This window comes from Prionailurus bengalensis, chromosome D4, assembly GCF_016509475.1.
Source record: "Prionailurus bengalensis isolate Pbe53 chromosome D4, Fcat_Pben_1.1_paternal_pri, whole genome shotgun sequence".
Taxonomy (NCBI): domain Eukaryota; kingdom Metazoa; phylum Chordata; class Mammalia; order Carnivora; family Felidae; genus Prionailurus; species Prionailurus bengalensis.
Window position 1 is genome coordinate 94,560,147 of NC_057359.1, and position 22,327 is coordinate 94,582,473.

Here is a 22,327-nt window from a genome sequence, read left to right on the forward strand (position 1 = left end):
AGCATGGGCAGGACCATTGGAAGCCAGTACAGCACAGAGAGAGACTGAGTGTGGGTGGTCAGGGCTGCCTGCGAGGATGAAGGAGACAGGCGTGGGTGCAGTGGGTGCTACAGTGTGGGGTTCTCCCCAGACAAGTTCTCAGTGCTCCTTTCTTTCCACACAGAGGGCTTGCATTGACTTTGCCATCAGCGCCAAGCCCCTGACACGGTACATGCCCCAGGACAAGCAGTCGTTCCAGTACAAGACTTGGACGTTTGTTGTGTCTCCGCCCTTTGAGTACTTCATCATGGCCATGATTGCCCTCAACACGGTGGTGCTGATGATGAAGGTGTGTGGGCCCAGTACGGGGGCAGTGGGTGGCAGCTGGGTGTGAGAGAACTGTAGTTACATTTGACCATGTCCTGGTCAGCATGGGATGCCTATGGAAGCCAGCGCCATAGGTTGCGCATGGGCTGAGTTGGTGAGAATGTCCTAGGAGGAGACAGGGAGAGCAGGATGGGGTGTCCGTGTGCTGGGCAGGCATGCAGTTCTCTCTGCATGCAGTGCTCTGGCAGAAGGTCAGGGTGATCCCTGGTGGGGTGTCTTGGGGCAGTTGAACCTATGGCCAATGGCACTCATTCCCTGTGCAGTTCTACAATGCACCCTATGAATACGAGCTGATGTTGAAATGCCTGAACATTGTGTTCACTTCCATGTTCTCCATGGAATGCGTGCTGAAGATCATCGCCTTTGGGGTGCTGGTAGGTGCCTTGACTCCCTCTTGGCCTCTTGGTGGTCTGCATTGTGGCTCCCCATCTGTAGGGAGACCTGCAGAGACTTACAGCATGGAGCTGGGAATCCCCCAAGCCCCCAGAGGAAATGTGACCTTGTAGGGGCGCTAAGGAAGGGGCTGCTCTAATGCTCTCAGCTGCCTGAGCTCTGCCCCCAGCTCAGTTCCTGGAGACAGATGGAGCCAGATTCCTCCTCTCTGGACTCACAGCTCTCAGTCTGCACCTGCCCAGGCCCACAGGTGTTTACTTACCCAGCTGTGGTGTCCCACCTGGGGTGGCCCATCTGTCCCTTTGCCCCTTTCTTGATTAGGAGCCACGTCTTGCAACTCCTTGCCTGGCAGAAACCCTCACCAGCCACTAGCAGTAACTGCTTTTTTTTTCTCTCTAGAACTATTTCAGAGATGCCTGGAATGTCTTTGACTTTGTCACTGTGTTGGGAAGTATTACTGATATTTTAGTAACAGAGATTGCGGTAAGTAGCATTTCCTGTCCCTCCTCGAGGGCCCCAGCGTGATTTCCTTCTAGGTGGTGCTCCCTCAGTGTGCCTCCAGGTCCTAAGTGTTAGCTCCTCTTCTCTTGCTAGAGTTCCCCAGGAGCCCCTGGAAAGAAGGAGTCTCCTCTCCAGAGGTGGAGTTGGGGACTGAGGACTGATTGAAAAAAAATGCTTTTTCTTGGATAAGAAAGTGGTTCCCAAAAGGTCTTCCAGTTTGGTGGCCTGAGAGCCACCTGGGAGCTCCATGGTAACAACTGACCAGGAAGACAAAAGTCTTTTAAATCTGTGTGTGTCTAACAAATCTAACAATTTGGCACCAAAATTACATAAACTAAAATCAACAAGAATATAGGATATTTTAAAATACCAGGTTTGTTTTACATGTTTGTACGTGTGTGTATAAATAAAACTAGACAATCTCATTCATGTTAAACATGCATGGATTATATGTAAAAACTGACCAAGTGCTAGAATATAAACTTGTCTCAACAAATTTCAAAGAATCTGAATCATAAAGCAATATTCTTTGAGTACAGTGCTTTCTCTTAGAATTAAATGGCAAAAAATCTCATCTCTGTCTTATGTTGAATTCTCTAGGAGCATTACCTGAGATGGGGTGCTTGTACAAATCATTTCTTAGGAAGTAGTCCCAGGCAGAACCATTAGAGAGTGGATTGGGGAACTGATGGGTAAGAGGAGGAGGACCAGAAATGTATCTGGAGCCAAGTTGGGGGTGAATTTGGCTCATCCCTCACTGGGGGTGGTCGCACTTCAGAGCCGCAAACCTCTTCCTCTGTACCTGTTAGTGCTCAGCTAAGGGCTACAGCTGGAGGTGTTAATGGTCAGACACCTCCGGCTCTTCTGAGTATACCCCGTGTGCAGGCAAAGCAGGCTCTGGCACCTGCTGGGGGTGCAGGAATGTCAGATTCCATGGTAACAGGGCCACATGGTGCCCGTTCAGTGGTAACAAGTGTCTGCTGTGCCACCCTGGCTCTGCTCAACTCTTGTACACACCTCACACTGGGTTTACTTCACTCATTCTTCAGGATGGTGCTGGTCACCATCTCTGGAAGAAGAGGGTTGGTAACCAGCTGGAGTTGATCTGAGTTAAGTTGATGTTCATTAACTCATTCTTCCTCTGACCCTTTTGAGGTCCCCTGAATGGTGGCCATCTGCTGCTCTGGTTGCTGGCCTGGTAGGTGGCCCACACTGTCATCCACTGTAACCTAAGTCCCTGCTTGCTATACTTGTGCTCCAGCTGCCGTGGTAGTCCAGTCATAGTTAAGACTGGTCATAGAAACACCTAGAAAGGCCCCAGTGAACCTCCTGATGTCCAGATAGACTTCTTCCTGCCCCTATGTACTGGTAGCTCTGCCCTTCTCAATAACCAGCATATGGGGCACCTGGGAAGCTCAGTCAGGTAAGTGTCTAACTCTTGATTTCTGCTCAGGTGATAATCTCACAGTTGTGAGATCAGTCCCTGAGTTGGGCTCAGTGCGGTGTGTGGAGCCTGCTTGGGATTCTCTCTCTCTCTCTCTCTCTCTCTCTCTCTCTCTCTCTCTCCCTCCCTCCCTCTCTCTCTCTCTCTCTCTCTTTCTCTCTCTCTCTCTCTACCCCTTCCCTGTTCTCTCTGTCTCAAAAAGTAAACAAACAAACAAGCAAACATAAAACAAAGAATAACCAGCATCAAATACCCTGACCAGTATGGAAACTATGCTCTGCCTGTTTTTCTTAAGGCATGTTCCACAGTGGAAGCTTTCCCTACTCCTTGAGCCAGGACCTCTAGATTTGCCATACCTAAACTTGGGGAGAGGGAGCACAAAGTCTGCCCTCAGTAGCTGGAGTGATACTGAGAGGGGCTACCCCGAATTCTACCCCTTGCTTCCTGGGTCTGGGCGTTTTACCAGTTGGGCACCCAGTACCACCTCTTGGCCATCAGTTCATCTTAAAGGGCAACATCCCAACCCCATGAGGTATATAGCACCAAGCCAGCATTTAATCTGTGCCTTTAAGAGTCTGTTTCAACATTTTATCAGGTTAGCATCTCCTGAATGATGTTGAATATGATATGGATCCTGAGTCATGTGTCCTTTGTAGCTCCTGTGCTTATGCTGAGCTGATGTTATGTGGAATCCCATGTTGATGAATCTCTGATACTAGCGTAGGCCAAGGTATTCCGTCAGCAAAGACGAACCCACACCCAGGATATGAGTGATCCCACTTGAGATAAATCACTGCCGTTTCCAGGTGAAAGGATTCCCATGTAAGCAACTTAGTACCAAGGGGCTGATTGACAGCCTGAAGTGTGGTACACTGTAAAGGCCTAGCTGACTTCTGCTCATAGCAGGCTGGATGTTCAGCAGCGGCCATGGCTGGATCAGCTTTGTTGAGAGGGAGCCCAGCTGGGTGGCTCAGGCACAGCCTTCATCTCAGCCACCACAGTCACTTCATTCATGGATCTACTGTATAAACACTGGGGCTGGTGAGGATGGAGGCTGGATGTTACCTGTTGGGCAAACAATCTCAGGAGCTGGTTCTTAGTGCCCCTACAGCCTTGGATGCTCTGGTGGACCTGGTTGTGTATTACAAGGACCTGCACGTCACGTACATTCCCCAGGCCCATCCAGCCTTTCCCCAAACTTTGTTCTTTCTGGAGTCCTGACAAGGCTTTAGCTCTTGCCAGAGGTCCTGTAGTCCATACCACAGGCAACTTCTTTCTCCATAGACACCATGGCTGATGAGGTACCCAGAGCACCACCCAGAGCTCTGCTTCACCACTGCCTTTAAGGTTGTCTCTGTGTGGGACTCTACTGAGGCTGTACCAATTTATTGAGCCAACTGCTCCATAAATCAGGTTGGCTATAGTGATCATCCCATGATTCACTGGGGTCAGGGTGAGCTCAGGAAGACAGAGTTGCAGCAAAGGTGAGACGTCTGAGGCACTGGGCCACCTGTCATATGACTGTGTCTTCTAGACATGCTTGGGTTCGGCCCTGGATGCAGCACTTCTGTCATATGCAGGATTGATGATGGGCCTGCTACATATACTCATAAGGAGAAGCTTTGGTACCATAGGCACTGTTGTTTCATGGTCAGATGCAGTCTCCACCCAGGGCCCAGTATCCAGGAGTAGCCCTCTCATTGGTGATGTCTGTAGCAGATGACATGGCCTTGTTCCAGAATCCTAGGTCTTTGCATTGGCTTTTCTATGTAGGCTTTCCAGCGACTCCACACAGTGTCTTTATCTACCACAGATACCCCAGCACTGTGGAATCTGTTGCATTTTATGGCCTAAGGTATAGTGCTCCTGGTACTGCAGCATGGATCTGCTAGAGACCCCTCTCTTGCTCTGAAATCTCTCAAAGCCGGCAGCTTTGTGTCACCTGATAAATAGGTCACAGCAGTATTTCCTTTGTGGTAAATGCCATCTCTGAAACCCGAGGAAGCCTATGAGAAGTAGGAAGTGTGAGGTGTGATAACTGATTTGTCTTTTACCTTGGGATCCATGTCCTGACGTGGCTCATACCACTGATTATAGTAGTCTTATGTGTTAGGTTTCCACCTAAAATATAAGGAAAGATTATTCCAATCCTAAACAAATTCTTCCAGTGAATAGAAAAAGAGTGAACATTTGCTATTTGTATGAGACTAGTATAATCTTGATACTAAAACTTTTTAATTGAGTATAATATGGGAAGATCATAATCCACACTCATTAATGTAGATACAGACACATCAGAAAGTCTAATTTACATTAAGAGATCAAAGGACACTGTTAATGTGATTCTGTCTTGGCTCCAGAGAAGATGTACGGTAAAACTCAAATTGTATTCATAATAGAAATTATTGGTAATTTAGGAATTACTGACTTGATGAAGAGAATTTACCAAAAAATCCTATGCAAACATCATATAATGGTTAAATTTGGAAACAATTCCCTTTAAAATCAGAGAAGGGCAATGATATTTGTAAGCACTACTTCTTTTCAACATTGAACTTCAGGTCCTGGTCAGTTAAATAAATTGAATGTTAGCCCCACGAAGACAGAGGTTTTTGCCTGTTTGGTTCACTGCCATATTCCAGGACTTGGAATAGTGTCTGACACTTTAGGTATTCAGTAGACACTTGTTGAATGAATAAGACAAGAAAAATGAATAAAATGTCTAAGTATTAGAACAGGAATAGGCAAAGCTGTCATTATTCCCAGATAACATTATTAGCTATTGATGAAATCTGGAAAAATGTAACACTGATAAAGAGTGTTTAGGATGGTTGCTGAGTAGATTACCTGAGTGAGTAGTTGACTGCATGCCATTACAGCATTAGCAGTCCTGACAGTAAACCTAACAGCATACATACGCAAGGTCTATGTATGGAAAAGTGCTAAAACTCAGTGAAAGATAGTAAAGAAGACTTAAGTAGATGGTGTTCTTTTGCACAGTAAATAATTAGTGTCAATCTCAGAGATAATTTTGTCCAGATTGATATGTAGGTTCAATGTAATTTCAATACAAATACCACTGATTTTTTTTGTTTGTTTGTTTTGGAAATTGACAACTTGCTTATAAAACTCATCAGAGAGAGCAAAGGCACCCAAATACTCAAGATATGTAAGAAGCAGAAGGTGCTGCTGCAGCTGTGGGGTGGGGGTACAGTTCCCATCAATGATAAGACTTATTATAAAGCGAGAACATTAAGAATATGGAGCTGACACAGGGATAGTAAATAAGCCAATGGACAGAATCAAGAGTTTAGAATCAAAATTACTCGTGTATGAAAACTTGATGTATGACCCTGTTACTTAATGGGGAGACAGTTCAATAATTGATGTGGGTATAATGACTATCCATATCAGGAAAACCAGAAATTGAATCTTCACACCATTTACAAAAAAAAAAATCTATATCAAATGGATGAAAATACTTAAATATAACAGGGAAAACTTTAAAACTCTTAGAAGAAAATACAGGAGATTATCTTTAAGACCTTGGGATAGGGACTGTTTGCATAAGCAAAATATACGAAGCACCAGCCATAACTGAAAAAATTTGTCTATAAAATAAAAAGTTTCTGTTTATCAAAAGAAGAAAGGACAGTCCATTAACAGGGAGGGGTTGTTTGCATCACATTCCTTCATTTATCCGTTATAAATATTTATGCACTGCCTGTCATGTGCTAAGAAGTATTCTAAGTGCAGGGACAAAAGATGAAAATCTCTGCTCTTCTGGAGTTTCGTTCCATTGAGAAAGACATGGGTTTTAGACCACGATAGGACCTGGGAGAAGGCACAGCAGAGAAGGGGTATGAGACATGGCAGGGGTGGGGGTGGTTCCAGGCTTTGATGGCTATGTGTCCAGACAAGATGTCACTGAGATGATGACTTCCAAGCAAAGATGTCTGGGTTTGTGAGGAAGCTGAGCAGGGGACGTCGGGGAGCAACACCAAGCCCTGCACCCACCCTATGCCTGTACTCACAAGGGAGGACATGGGCACACTGCCACAGCAGCAGTGTGGACAGAGGAGATGGGGGGCAGGGAAGACCTTGCAGCTGGAGTAAATTTTGGTTTATGTTGTGAGTGAGTAGGAGGATTTGGAGGGTTTTGTGAAGAGGAGTGACATGATTTGGCTTTTTAGACCAGACCTCTGGCTGCTCTGTTGAGGACACAGTGCAGGGCACAAGCAGAAGCAGCTAGACAACTTAGGGCTGTCTTCGTTTGGGCTATCCCAGGTGGACCCCAAGACAGGTGATCCCCGGGAGTTCCAGGGGAGTGATGGAGTGGGCCAGGGAAGGGAGGCATCCAATACAAGGTGCTATGAAGTCAGTTGGCATTGTGGGTCCTAATGGGGAGCTCTAAGCCTTAGTTACCCCAGCCAGTGCAAGTGACTGGGGTATTTTTCACCAAGTGCTGTCTGCCACTGGTTGAAGGCTGGTGGCAGGAGGGGGAGAATTCTCAGGAAAAATAGATGTAGATGCTGACAACTGAGTATCAGCCCTGTGGGGATGAGTGCCATGAGCATCACTGCAGAGAGCCCAGCAGAGGGACTGGGTGTTTGGGCTAAGGCGAGAGACTGTCATTCTGGACGTATTTTCCGGGAGAGCTGTAGATGGACCAAATGTGGGTGTGACAGTTGAGGCAAGAATGACATCAAAGTCTAAGCACTTGGAAAATGGGTTGTCATTAATGAGAATGGAAAAGAATGTGGGTGGAACAGGTTTGTTGTGGACAGTCAGGATGCAATTTGTGCATGTTAGATTTGAGTTGCCTGGTGGCCTTCTCAAAGGAATCGTCCAAAAGGTAGTTGGACAGATGGGCCTGGAGTTTGGAGGAGAGATTCATGCCAGTGGCATAAGATTGGGAATCATGAGCATATAAGATGGTATCAGATCCATGAGACTGAATGAGGTCAGTAAAGGAGAGAAAAGAATGAGCTATTGAGGTCTGCGATGTGCCAACACGTAGTGACAAAGGCATAGCTGGAGGACAGAGAAGTTTTCCAAACTAACACTAGCAAAGGTTAGTGTCCAGACTCTGCAAGGCTTTTCTGTGATCAGTAAGAAAAACAAAAGTGACCAAATTAAAAAATGAGCTGAAGGTATTTTAATAAGAAACAGAAATGGCCAGGGGTACCTGGGTGGCTCAGTCAGTTAAGCGTCCAACTTTAGCTCGTGTCACGATCTCGTGGTCTGAGAGTTCAAGCCCTGCGTTGGGCTCTGTGCCGGCAGCTCAGAGCCTGGAGCCTGCTTCGGGTTCTGTGTCTCCCTCTCTCTCTCTGCCCCTCTCCTGCTCAAGCTCTGTCTCTCCTCTCTCTCTCTCTCAAAAATAAATAAACATAAAAAATCTTTAAGAAAAAAGAAACAGAAATGGCCAATAAACACAGGAAAAGGTGCTCAAGCTTACTTGTGATCAAAGAAATGTAAAGTGAAATGATATTGAGATATCATTTCACACCCTCTGGTTTGTCAAACAGGAATTCTGACCATGCCAACGGTTAGCAAGGAAGTGGGACATCCAGAACCTGCACAGTACTGCGGGGGTGTCTGTTGGGCAACCTCTTTGGAAAGGTGTGGCAGTCCCTAGAAAGTTGAACATATGCATGCAGCTCAGCACCTTCTCTCTTAGGGACATACGCCAGAGCGCATCTGGGCTGGTGACCTGGGGCCACTGTCACACACGTTTGTGGCAGTGTTGTTTTCAGTAGCAGCAGAATGCGCCAATTGTCACGATACAATAACATAGGGAAGCCCACACACACTGTGAGTATGAGGGTGACCTCCATGTCCAGAGAGGTGCTTCTCACAAACAGGGTTGGCTCACCATGGCTTAAAAGTTTGTCCAAGTCCGAAAAGGCTGCGCACAGTATCGTCCCGTTTTACAAAGGTTAAGAACAGTCAAGTAAAATGCCTTTTAAGAGTTTGTGGTAAGACAGTAAAGAGAAGCACTTATTAACAAGAATTAAGGGCAGCTACTATGTCCAGGCAGGAGAAAGGGAGACAGGATGGACTTCAAAGGTAATGGTGACATTCTTGTTTTTTTAAGCTGGGTGGAGGATATATGGTTTTTTTATTTTTTATTATTTTTCTTCAAAATGCGTCTACACACATTTATACATATTCTTTTGTTTATGTGGCATGCTTCACGGTTTTCAAAAATTAATAATCCAAATAATCTGGGCAAAAGTCCAAGGGTTCTCATTTAACACAAAAACAGAGGTTCTTATGTGCCACCAACTGTTGGTGTTGAGACATTGCCCAAGTGTTTCTCATCCAGAAATAGTTTGTACTATTGTGGTGTCTGGGAGGAGCAAGCTGGCTGCTGATCCCTGCAGGCCTCCTCCTTGGACACACGTATCTTTGTTTCCCGGATAAAGGGATCCAAACATTGAGCTCCCAGGACACAGCTCTGGGGGTTTCTTCATGTGTATGCGTCCTTGCCAGAGAGGGCAGACTGATGAGAGGGCATCAAGGGTGGGGCGTGCCAGTCGTGCAGAGAGCACGATGCCTTCTAGGGGAGCCTCCCCCTCAGAAGAGGCCCACACACAAGGCAGAGGCCTTCTGCAGTGCAGGTGGCCGGAGTAGCCCAGTCTCTTACTTCAAGTAAGCCCACCATGGCCGCTCCCAGCAGCCTCTGATGCCCAGCAGGGCTGGGGGTAGGGCTGAGCAGCCACTTGGCTTGGAAGCTCCACTGTGCCCTGACCGCTAGCACTCTCAGAGCTCAGTCCATCACCCTGTCCTGCCTAGAGGAGAAAAGATGAAAGGAAGCCGTCGTGTGGATTAGTGGTGTCTTTATTTATTTTTTCATCTGTAGTCACTTCATATGTTACTTTGTGAATGTACTTTTTTTTCCTTAGGCAAAAATATGAGTGTCAGTTCCCACCACCAAGTTAACAATCAAAACAGAGCAATAGTCTTAACCAGGGTTATGTAGAGAGCGTCCCCAAGCAAGCATAAAACTGACATTGATTTCTTTGCCTGGAAATAAAAAAAATAAGTGTCTGTGAGTCATCTTTGGATTTGCATTACAAACAGGAATGCAAATGAATGCCACCCTGTCTGCATAACTTACAGATTTCAAAAATATGTTTTGATTTGATGCATTTTAAGCAGAATATGCAAAGTTTACTAAAATCCTAAAATTTTCCAGTTAAGTATTCAAAGTTTAAGTTTTTGCTTGTGTTGATGACTCATTTTCTCTTTTGTTTTCTGTTTTTGTTCTTGATTTACCTTAACCTACCTGCTGACTCACGCCATCCAACCAACATACAATGCGAAAACCATGTCTCCGTCTGTATGTTGCGCACCTGCTGCTCAAACATCCCAATTTGTAAATAATACGCAAATATCCATCCATGAAAACATCACATATAGGAAACGGTTGGTTTCGTGACTTTAAACGGTTCTTAAAATCCTTGCTTTGCTTGCTGTGCTCCTGCTCTTTCTTCCATTTCCTGTGACCCCTAGCCACTGCCTTCCTGAGGTGTGTGGTCAGAGTCTGGCGGTACCCATTCCCTCTGGCCTCTTCTCCTCAGTTCTGGGGGTCCAACAGGGCCTTCTGAAGACCCTCCCGGGAGCCATTTGATTTCAGGAACTGGCTTTGGGTCTAGAGAGGAGGTAGGGTCTTCTTGAGTGAGGCGGGTAAGTGGCCAGTCAGTTTTTCCTGTTGGGATTCGCTCAAAATTGGAGGGGTTTAGTAGGACATGAGTTTGGACCTGATCCTGTAGAGTCCATGGTTTCTCTTGCAACATCTCCCTTCTATCTGTCCCCATCATGCGAACAGACAAGGTCGGTTCTCCCCAGTGGCCTCTGATGATGTCTCCTAGAGCGTTCTTCCCAGACCTGCCCTTTCTTTTATAGGGAATCCTCCCCGGGGCTCAGGGCTGGCGGGGATTTGAGATTCTGTCTACATGATTCAGCAGGGGTTGTATAAGGCCTGACCGAGTAGGAAGGGGGGGGGTCTGCCCCAGGAGACAGTGGAACACAGGGCTTGTGCATGCAGGCATCACTGATCCTTGTCAGTGTGTGCCCTTGGTCAGAGAGCTTGTGTGGAGTGCAGGCGGCGTGAACTGGGGCTTTCTCCCAGGCCTTTAGGGATGTTTGAGAGGAGAGCGGTTACCAGGAACAGAGGCTGTGACTGGAAATTCACATAAAATAGCAAACATTTGAAATTCCTATTACAGAAAGTCAGTGTTGGTGATAAAGTATTTCACAATTGGAGCAGAAAAGCTTGAGTTTTGAGAAAATGCCATCAGCTGCCACAGAAGTCCCAAGCAGTGTGTTCTGCATGGGCTTGGACCCACTCCTGGGTCGAAGACGGCCCTGCCCTGTCTGTGCAGGAAGAGCACCCCCTTTGTGCTCCCCCTCTTCGTTCGGAGTGCGCGCCTCACCTGACATGCTGGATACGCAGGGCTTTCCTTTCTTTTCTTCATCATTGTCACGTGAGAAGCAAGGAGGGGAGCAGTTCGTCCCACACTAGCTGGGCCTCAGCGCCAGCGTGGAGTGTGGCCCCCAGCTCACCTGCACAGGTCACCCTGCTGCGACCCTGACTCGAGGCTTGACGGTGGGTGCAGGGGATGCCAGTCTGGGCCTGGGGCCAGTTAATACCCCTTTGTGGGGGGCATGTTTCACCATGCCTGGCGCACTTTTAAATCCCTTTCCTCAGTGATTCCTCACTGTCTGGGCACGACGTCCTAATGTCTCTGTCTTGTGAGTGAGGAAGCAGGGACTCCAAGGAGCTAGGAACAGTACACCCTCAAGATGATCAGCTACCACGTGAAGGGATGTGGTGATGCATCTTTGGGGTGCTCTAGACCCTTTGTGATGTAGAGGCAGAGTAAGGAAACAGTAGGTAAAGTAGTAGGTTGTCCCTGGTGTGACAGAAACCATGGACTCTGGTAGGATAAGGCAGGCTGTGTCCACCTCCAAAGGGTTGGCTGGGGCCAGAGGTGACTATGCACAGCCACGGGGAGGCTGCCGTGTGCTTGCTGCCCCGCCCTCCTGCATGCAGTCCGCATGGTGGTTCCTGGCAGCTCCCACCCCGGGTGCAGCCACAGTGTGCTCAGCCTGCCACGCTGCGCTTGGAGTGTCTGTGGCTGCTGTCACCATCCGTCCTCATGGCTCTCAGGGCTGTCTGTCTGTTGCCATCCCCACCCCTCTCCTGGGTGCCCACTGGAGCCCTGAGAAAAGGAGTCTGGGAGGGGGTGGGGTGGGAACTTGAGTCTCAACAAAATATAGTCAGTGACTTGTTGAATGTTGCATTTGTGCATTAAGTAATTTGGGTGAATAATGCCTTTCCCTGCCTTGTTTGTCTTCCAACCCTTCTTTCTCACCCAGAAGCCTATATTTTTCCCAGTATCTTCAGGAAATCTTCTGGTCTATGCCCGTGGCCTGAGTAGAGTGCTTTGGGCCGGGAAGATGCTGACTGTGTTATAAGTCTTGGCCTCTCCAGACCCAACTGAGCAGACGGTTTCAAAGTAGGACCTTAGGAGAGGCCAGGCACTTGGAAGCCCCCTCCCCTTCCTCTGATTTATTGTCTCGTACAAAGGATTTCCTGGCACTGTAGACAGAGTCCTCCTCCCATCCTTGTGCCCGTCCTCCTGAGGTGCTGGCTCATTTGAGAGTCCTGGGGCCCATGGAGTGAGTGTGGGTGCTTCTCAGCCATCCTGTACCACTGAAATTCTCTCTCCCCAGCACAGCAGGTGAGGGAGCTGTAGGCAAAAAACTTGTGTACACTCCAGGGTCACACCCTGCTATCCCCTTCTGCCTTCTTGCTGATCTGGACCACAGTTGGCACCTCCTGCGACTGCCAGACCTCCCACCCCATGACTCCCATATCCAGCCCTCCAGCAGAGGCAGTCCAGAGTCTCCAGCCGCCCTGGTGGAAACCAAAGGAGCAGACAAGGGCTGGGTTGGGGCCGCCGTTCACAGAAGTAAGAGAGAGACTGGTCCCTCCACTGAATGCCTCATCCCAGCCAAGACCAGATGGGCAGTCCTGGAGGGAGGGCACCCAGCTCTCCCCAGGCTCCCAGTGCCTCCTGCACGTGCTCCTCTGCTGCTGCTCTCATTCAACATGCTGTGTTCTCTTTTCTCTTCATTTGACCACTGAATCTGGTGATACGATGTGTCTAAGCCTGAGCTGCTTGCATATGTTAGAACACTCAAGTGGCAGGAAGCTGCTCTCAGGCTGTGGGTGGGCACCTGTTTTCTAAGCAGACAGAGGGTGGGAAGCGGCCTGGGTCTACAAGCACCCCCATCTCGTGGATACCACCCAGAGCCGTGCTCCCTGAAAGGGAGGTGCCAGTAATTCGAGGTGCCCCTGGGCCAGGGCGGAAGCCTCACTCCCAGGTAATCTGTGGAGTCCAGAGATAACTGTTTCTTTTTGCGCTTGATTTTGAACCCCTTGGATGAGGGAGCAGTGCTAGTTACCCTGGGATCTCTGGAGCTGAGACCATTTGTGGATTTTGTAAGTGGCTTCCGTGGTGTGAGCAGAGTCACCGACACGCCTCCTGTGGTGACTTGTCTGTAGGCGCCCAGAGCAGCTCCAGGGGGAGTGCTTGCCCCTCTGCCAGGTCCCGGGGCTTCACTGACTGTGTGGAGGAGGGAAGGGCCCTGCCACCAAGCCTGGGGTGGGGCCCTTCAGAGGCTCTCAGCGGAGAAGCAGTTCCGCCCAGCGCTCAGACGGCTCGGCTGTGTCCTGCAAGAGGTGGTCGGTGTTAGAGGCCCAGCCACAGTTGGTCTCCTGGTTCCATCTGGCAGCAAGGAGCTACTTCCGAGAACTTTTCTCTCTGTCCCTCCTTGTCGGGTCCAGGGGAGCCTAGAGTGGTGGGGTTTCTTTGATTTGCTGCATGAGAAGTGATTTGCAATGACAAGCTTTACTTCTGGAAGGTTTTCCGGTGGCCAATTGCTGCTTATACTGTAGAGCAGTGACTTTTTGTTCAGCCTCTCTCTGTATCCACTTTTCTTCAGACCACAGCAAGTCAGGGAGAGGTGGGTGGGGACCAACGTGCCTGCGCTTGCAGGAAGCTGGTTTCCGCAGGTTAGAGAACAGCCTCTCTTCCCTGCAGAACAACTTCATCAACCTCAGCTTCCTACGCCTCTTCCGTGCTGCCCGGCTCATCAAGCTGCTCCGCCAAGGCTACACCATCCGCATCCTGCTGTGGACCTTCGTCCAGTCCTTCAAGGTGAAGCCCAGGCACGGCCAAGTGCCCTGACCCTTCCCTTTGTCATGCACAGTGGTGTGGCCACCCCCTCTCTTGCCACCAGAGCAGCCCCCCTCTTGGAGGCTCCTTGTCGGCACCTATTTTCCTATGGTAGTTTATAAATACATTTTAAGTTATCCAGAGAGTATCTTGATAATGCTCACTGACTCTGAGATAAGCTTTATGACCGATTATAGATGAAGAAACTGAGGTGGTCGCCTGGTAGAGGGGCTTCATGGTCAGTGGGGGTGGATCTGTGGTAGCTGAGGTCTGAGTGGCTCCAGAGACCCGGCCACCATCCACTCCGCAGACGAGGCCCAAGCAAGGTGGCCGTTGGGCCCTCCCTGGAGCTGCTCCGTTTCCTGCGTGTCTCCACAGGCCCTGCCTTACGTGTGTCTGCTCATCGCCATGCTTTTCTTCATCTATGCCATCATTGGCATGCAGGTGGGTGTGCCTGCCAGGATGGGGTGCATGAGGGGTTCCTGTGCCCTGGAGCAGAAGGGCACTCATCACAGTCATCAAATGATAACAATGACAAATTGACACTTAGTGATGATTTCTGCGAGCCAGGTATTAGTCTAAGCACTTCATGAACTTAATTCTCAGAAGGGCTGTTCTATCAATAAAGGACACAGAGGTTGGGCACCAAGAGGTTGGATCTGTTGCCCAGAGTGGGGGTAGTAGCTGTGGGAAGATGCACTGCTGTGCTCCTGAGTGGAACCCCACTGAGCCATTGATGGGCAGGTTTGATTGGGTGCTGGACCCCCATGGTAGTGGAGCATTGGCACATCTTCCTGGTGCTGAGTGGCCTGCAGAGCAGCAGCTGGCCATTTGGATAGTCCAGAGAGTTGCCCTGATCCTTTAGAGGAAATTGCATATTACAGAAGAAAAAAGTCAGCAGGATCATATCAGATCGCTATACTGTCCAATTCAGCGTGGATTGTTTAGATTGCTTTTATTTTGCCAAAGAACCCTTTGTCAGCTATTTGGAAAAACATTTAAAAGACACAAAGCAGTGTTCCAGTTTTAAGCCTTTTGACATCTGGCCTCTTTCCAACAGTAGGGTGGGAGACGGGCCCAAATGTTCATGTGTAGTGGGAGAAGCCACTGTCTTAAAGGCTAGCTGAAAACTGATTTTTAAACTCTGTTTCAAGGATTAAAAAGTTCTCCCATTTTAAAATGTGCTGAGATCTGGGGCGCCTGGGTGGCGCAGTCGGTTAAGCATCCGACTTCAGCCAGGTCACGATCTCGCGGTCCGTGAGTTCGAGCCCCGCGTCAGGCTCTGGGCTGATGGCTCAGAGCCTGGAGCCTGTTTCCGATTCTGTGTCTCCCTCTCTCTCTGCCCCTCCCCCGTTCATGTTCTGTCTCTCTCTGTCCCCAAAAAATAAATAAACGTTGAAAAAATAATTAAAAAAATAAAATAAAATAAAATGTGCTGACATCTGATGCTATTTAAAACAAATCTATATCTTTTCCTGCTTTGTTCTGTGGATGTACAAACCATAAATGTCATTGAGCTTTGTTTTTGGTGAATGTGTGATAGTTCATAAATTTTTCAGCCAGATTCCAGATTTTAAGGCAATTACAATTACTGACCTGTTTGCATTTCTAACCCTGAAACGATATCAATTAAAATGCATAAAAAGCCCATTGTGATATTTGCATAGAAATTTAAAAAGAAACTTTCAAGTAATCTCATAGCTATTACCAATATAATTACTGCTTCAGAATCATTGATGAGAGAGTCAACTTTCAAATGCTTACAGCCCATGTCAACTCAGCTCCAGGTCCCACTTTTACTAGGCATGCACACTTGCATCTGTGGACTTGCTGAGCTGTGGGACATTGACATATTTGGCCTTGGAGAGGTTTCCTCTGCCCTGGAAATGCACAGACACCATCAGAGCTGGAAGCCCTGTTTCCTGCAGCCCCTGCAGTAGTGGTGGTAGCTAAGGGCAGTGTCCTGTGCCTTATGGGTCTTCTTCTGCCTGGCCACAGCTCCTGATGACCCAACAGTATCAGCCTGTGGCCTTCTTTTTTGTTTCAGGTATTTGGAAATATTGCCCTGGATGATGACACCAGCATCAACCGGCACAACAACTTTCGAACATTTTTACAAGCCTTGATGCTGTTGTTCAGGTGTGTTGTTTGGGAAGTCAGCCCACGCTCAGAGGCCTCTCCACCCAGGATGCACAGGGTGTGTGCTGACCCACGGGGCTACCCAGCTTGTGCTGGCCTCCCCTCAATGGACCTTTCCAGCTTCTCCCCTCTTTTCGTTGTCCTTTCCTAAGGGTTCCTGGGCTTCAGTCAGCCTGAGCCCCATGTTAGTCTGACCTCCACCACCTCGTCTCTGATCCCTGACAGCGACCAAAATGCCTCTAGCAAGGCTGCAGCTGAGAGTCTGGGAGGACAGAAGGTGCCCAGCAAGGCCTTTTTTTGGTGTGCTGGCCATAAGCTTTCCGTCTGTTGGCCTTGTTGATTATGGTGATCTGTGGGATCAGGGGGAAGCAGAGCAGTGGGAACCCCTCTTGATACAGTATGTGCTACTCAGTGACCCAAGGAACTCAGCTGGCCAGAACTGCTGGTCTGAGTGCACCTCCACCTGCCCCCATGGCTCACAGGACTGCAGTTCTCTAGGCCCCAAGTCAAGTGCCAGGGTGGACTCTTGAGGGCACAGAGCTTGTTTTTGGCCAGAGCTCCCCCCCCACCCTGCAAAGGTGTGCTTGGGAGCGCTTGGTGCCAGCTGCTGTTCTTAGGCACAGCACACCCTCTGTGGATTGGAGGCTGTTGACCATGCTGGTTTGAGGGCTGAGGGGAGAGGACTGAATGTGTCTCCTTGCCTCCAGAGTCTCTTCCATTTAACCAAGCCCACCACCGTGACCCTGGGAGCGAAGGAAGGAGCTCTTTGTAGTGGCTAGAGGAGGAGGGGTGCTGACATCATTCCCTGCCTGGTGCCCCTTCATAAGGTGTCCACACTGGTGTTTATGTATGTAAATGCATCAGGCTGCTGTGAGGCCTGTGCTGGGGATGCCCAACACCACTAACCCCGTGCAGTGCACTCTGGGGCATGGGGAAGTTCTTGTCTGGAGGGAGATCAGAGCCAGGTCTGCTTTGCTGAGCTGCCTGGAGGGAGTGGTCTGACTCTTATTTTTTATATCAGACGGACAAGTGTCCTTAGGCCTACGCTTTCCCCAAATAGAATCATTTCTCTGGATTTTAGCTATTATGTTAATTTTATCGCTTCATTTATTAATGTCCGGCCTTTGCTGCAAGAGTTGAGGCAGGCCTGTGAAACCAGCCTTAGTTTTAAGTTTTTGTTCTCTGAGATCTCTTTTCCTCCCTGATCTCTATGTCACACGTGTACACCAGTGTCAGCCAGGCCTGGCACAGGGCAACTGCTCTGCAGGAAAAGGCCCCTGCCCCTAGCCATTGTCAATGAGGAGTGGGCTCTACTTGTGCCCACAACTGGCCATAGAAGCACACCAGATTAGGGAGACTCAGGCCTCTGGTCTGCCTGTAAGTCTCGTGCACATCCTGCCCTTGTGCTGGCTGCATATCCAGGGACAAAAGTCCAGGAAGAAGGGTTCTCCAGGGTGGCCACTGAGGTTGGGGGTTGTTCTTGGTGTGTTCAGGAAATAGCAGAGGCTGATGTGACTGGAGTGGACTGAACAGGGACCACTGGGAAAGAACAGGCAGCAGGTGACACCGAGCTGTGGGAAGTTGAGTGTGAATTTTGGCTTTTGCAGCGAGACAGAGGTTGGTTGAGAGAAGTGACCTGATCTCACCTGTGTTTAGTGGGCCCACTGGGCTGTTGTGTGGGGAGGATCAGTTAGGAAGCTGTTGCAGCAGATCAGGGGAGGTGATTGTTGCTTAGCCCAGGGTGGTGAGAAGTGGTAAGATTCTGGCTGTTTTTTCATAGTAGATGAGGTGATGAATAGAGTGTGGTGAGCAAGAGAGGAGGCAAGGATGGCTGCGGCATTTTTGTCTTAAGAAACTGGAGGGATGGAGTCACCATTTTTTGAATCAAGGAAGGCTGGGTGGAGGGGTGGGGGAGAGACCAGGAAGGCTGGTGGGCTCTGTTGGCTTTGAGGTGGCAGAGGTCCATGAAGGGACGCTCACCATGGTGCTGAATTTTGGTGCAGTGCCTTATTTTCAGTAAATAGTTCTTTCTGAGTTCATGATCAGTCCTAATGCCAGAGGATTCTTTTTAAGAAGCATGCATCTCTTGGGGCGCCTGGGTGGCTCAGTCATTTAAGAGTCCCACTTTGGCTCAGGTCATGATCTCGCGGCTCGTAGGTTCAAACTCTGTGTTGACAGCTCAGAGCCTGGAGCCTGTTTGGATTCTATGTCTCCCTCTCTCTCTGCCCCTCCCCTGCTCATGCTCTGTCTCTGCCTCAAAAATAAATAAACATTAAAAAAAAAATCAGGTGTTTTTTACCCATACCTTACATGTGAGCAGGTTCTCTGCGGGAAGGAACCCAGAGAGGGTGTGCACTTGAACCAGCTCTTCTGAGATCCCTTCCCAGGCTGGTCCAGGCCTTCCTTTATGGGCCTCATAGCTCTGCCATTCTTCTCAGGAGTGCCACTGGGGAGGCCTGGCACGAGATCATGCTGTCTTGTCTCAGCAACCAGGCCTGTGATGAGCACGCCAATGCCAATGAGTGTGGGAGCGACTTTGCCTACTTTTACTTCGTCTCCTTCATCTTCCTTTGCTCCTTTCTGGTAAGTCCTGGTCACTGTGCCCATGTGTCCACCTGTCTCAGTCCATCCTGGGTCCCCCTACATCTGTGACTGATCCCCGATACTGATTCATGTCGCATTACAGGCTGATTCCATGTTGATGGTCCTGTATCCCCCGAATTGATGACCTCATTAACCCTAAAAGGACCCACCCTGTGATGAGCTCCTGTGGGCCTTGCCTTTCCTTCTTAAAAAGGGTTTAAATTTTCCATGGGACAGTTGTCCCTTAGTCTTTAGCCTCTGCCATGGTGCTGGGATACAAAGAAGCATCACTCCAGCCGTTGTGCCTGGGGCTGATGAGCCTCAGGAAACTGGTGGTTGGAGAGGTCAGTGGACTAGGTCCTAGGAGTGTGGATTTTATTCCAAGTCATCAGACACCGCTGGGAAACTTTGAGCTGGGGCATGACACGATCTACGTGATGTTTTAAAATCTTGCTCTGGCTCTGGCTTCTGGTCAGGAGAGGCTGAAGAGTGGTCAGGGAGATTATTGGAGGTAATAGTGCCTAGAGAAGTGTGGGGATGAAGGGAGTTGAGGTGCATTTTAAAGGTAGAGCCAACATGACTGATAATTAAACACAGGCGTGAGAGAAGAAAAGAGAGAAAGTGTTGCCTGTGGTTTGCTGGGGTGGTGGAGAAACAAGCCCTGTGTGCTGCCAGCGGGGATGTGAGGTGGTGCAGCTGCTGTGGAGAACAGTAGGGTGGTTCTTCAGTAAAGTGAAAATAGAAACACAGTATGATCCAGCAGTTCTGCTTCCTGGTGTATGCCAGAATTGAAGGCAGGAACTTGAATAAATATTTGTACGCATACGTTCATAGCAGCATTATTCACAACAGCAAGAAGGTAAAAGCAATCAAAGTGTCCAGCAGCAAATGATTGGTAAACAACATGTGACGTGAACGTACAGGGAATATCATTTAACCTTCTAAAGAGAGGCAGTTCTGACATAAACTACAATATGAATGAACTGTGAAGTCATTATGCTAAGTGAAATAAACCAGTGAGAAAAGAAAAACACTGTATGGTTTCACCTTTGAGGTCCCCCGAACAGTGAAGTTTTAGAGACGAGGACAGGATAGTGGGTGCCAGGGGCTAGAGGAGGGGATGGGAGTTAGGGTTTAATCAGGATAGAGTTTCGGTTGGGGAAGATATAAGAGTTCTGGGGCTGGACGGTGGGAATGGTTGCACAACAGTGTGAATGTGCTTGATGCCATTGAACTGCACACTTGTGGGTGTTTAAATTGATAAGCTTTTTGTTATGCATATTTTATCACAATTTTTTAAAATGATATTAAGAAAGACTTAACCTAAATCCTATTCAAACTCTTTGAAAAAATAGAAGAGGAAACACTTCCTAACACATCCTGTGATGTTGGCATTACCCTGATACCAACACTGGGAAAGATGCCCCAACAAAAGAAAACTACAGACCAATATCCCTGATAAATAGACAGTAAGAATCTTGAATAAACTAATTCCAACAACACGTTAAAAGGATTCTATACCATGATCAAATGGATTTATTCCAGGAATGCAAGGATGAATTTTCAACAAATGAAAATCAACCTATGTGATGAGGAAAAAACCCACCTGATTATCTCAATAGATGCAAAAAAAAAGCATGTGACAAAATTCAATATCCTTTCATGATAGAAACACTTATAACATGATGAAGAACATTTATGAAAAACGTATAGCTAAGATGTATTCAGTGGTGAAAGACTGAAAACTTTTCCCCAAATACCAGGAACAAGACAAGGATGCCCAATTTTATCGCTTCTATTCAATTCAACATTGTGCTGGAAGGCCTAGCTAGAGCAGTTGGGCCAGAAAAAGAAATAAAAGGCATTCAGATTGGAAAGGAAAAGGTAGAGCTATCTCTAGTTAAAGATGATGTTATTGTGTATATAGGACATCCCAAAGAATACACACACGTGCACGTGTGCGTGTGCACGCACCACACACACACACACACACACACACAGTACTAAAACTAATAATTGAGTTAAAGTGTCAGGGTACAAAATCAACACACAAAAATCAGTTATGTTTCTATGCAACAGCAATAAACAACCTGAAAATGGGGCACCCAGTTGGTGAGCATCTGACTTCGGCTCAGGTCATGATCTCGCAGTTTGTGGGTTTGAGCCCCGTGCTGGGTTCCCTGCTGTCAGCACGGAGCCCACTTCAGATCTTCTCTCTCTCTCTCTCTCTGCCCCTCCCGTGTTTGTGTGCGCATGCTCTCTCTCTCTGTCAAAAATAAGTAAACATTAAAAAAAAAAAAACACAACAACCTGAAAAGGAAACTAAAGAAATAATTCCATTTCCAGTAGCATCCAAAGGGACAAAATATCTGGGAATCAATAAATACCCATGGAAATGAAACACTTGTACATTGTGAACTGCAAAATATTACTAAAAGAAGTTAAAGATGACCTAATTCAATGAAAGGACATGCATGCCCATGGATCAGAAGACTTAATATTAGTAAGGTGGCGGTATCCCCACAAAGTGAGCTCCACATTCAGTGTGATCCTTGTCAGAGCTTTAATGGCCTTTCTGCAGAAATGGAAAAGCTTATCCTCAAACTCCTTTGGAATGGCAGGCAACTCCAATTAACAAAAAAGATCTTGAAAATTAAAGACCAAGTGAGAGGACTCATATTTCCCTATTTCATAACTTACTACTATAAAGCTATCATAAATCAAAACAATGTGGCTGAATACACACTTTTCCAAAGAAGACATACAGATGGCCTACAGGTACATGAAAAGGTGCTTGACATCACTCATCATCAGGAAAATGCAAATCAAAACCACAGTGACCTATCACGTCACACCTTTAGAATGGCCTATCATGAAAAAGACAAGAGATAGCAAGCGTTGGGAAAGATGTGGAGAAAAAAGAACCCCTGTCTAGTATTGGTAGGAATGTAAACTGGTGTAGCCACTATGGAAAACAGTATAGAGGTTCCTCAAAAAATTGAAAATCGAATTAAAATATGGCCCAGCAATCCCATTTCTGGGTATATATCCAAAGGAAATGAAGACGGGATGTTGAAGAGAAATATGCACGTCCGTGTTCATTGAAGCATTACTAACAGCAGGCAAGATACGGAAACAACCTAAGTGTTCATCAACAGATGAATGGATAAAGAAGATATGATACACCACACACACACACGCACACACACACACATACACTGGAGTATTATTCAGCCATTGAAAAGAAGGAAATCTTATCATTTGTGACAACATGGATGGATCTTGAGGGCATTATGCTAGTTGGAATAAGCCAGGCAGAAAAAGACAAATACTGCATGGTGTCACTTGTATGTGGAATTTTTTTTTTTTTGTTAAGTCAAATCCATAGAAACAGTAGAAAAGTTGTTGCCAGGGACTAGGGGGTTGGGGAAATAGGGAGAGGTTGGTAAAAGAGTACAAACTTTCATCTATAATATGAATAAAACCTGAGGACATAATATCAAACATGGTGACTAGAGTGGATAACACTGTATTGTATAATTGAAATTTTCTAAGAGGGTAGAACTTAAATGTTCTACCAAAAAAAAAAATGTGATCTATATGTTAATTAACTAGATGGTAAGAATGCTATATATATCAGATTGACACA

At 47.5% G+C, this 22,327-nt stretch overlaps 1 protein-coding gene across 12 annotated transcripts in view; it reads left to right on the top strand.

Moving 5' to 3' along the window:
• The window catches only part of CACNA1B (calcium voltage-gated channel subunit alpha1 B), a 191,756-nt gene that overhangs the window by 143,802 nt on the left and 25,627 nt on the right, over positions 1-22,327 (top strand). For 6 of the 12 annotated variants that reach the window (XM_043566709.1, XM_043566698.1, XM_043566704.1 and 3 more), the window contains 8 exons: positions 164-328; positions 630-740; positions 1,159-1,242; positions 10,130-10,135; positions 13,822-13,938; positions 14,335-14,400; positions 16,004-16,095; positions 18,534-18,678. In XM_043566709.1, coding sequence (XP_043422644.1) covers positions 164-328; positions 630-740; positions 1,159-1,242; positions 10,130-10,135; positions 13,822-13,938; positions 14,335-14,400; positions 16,004-16,095; positions 18,534-18,678 — 786 coding nt within the window. The remainder of the gene's footprint in view (positions 1-163; positions 329-629; positions 741-1,158; positions 1,243-10,129; positions 10,136-13,821; positions 13,939-14,334; positions 14,401-16,003; positions 16,096-18,533; positions 18,679-22,327) is intronic. The other 6 variants (XM_043566701.1, XM_043566706.1, XM_043566702.1 and 3 more) reach the window with 1 other exon arrangement.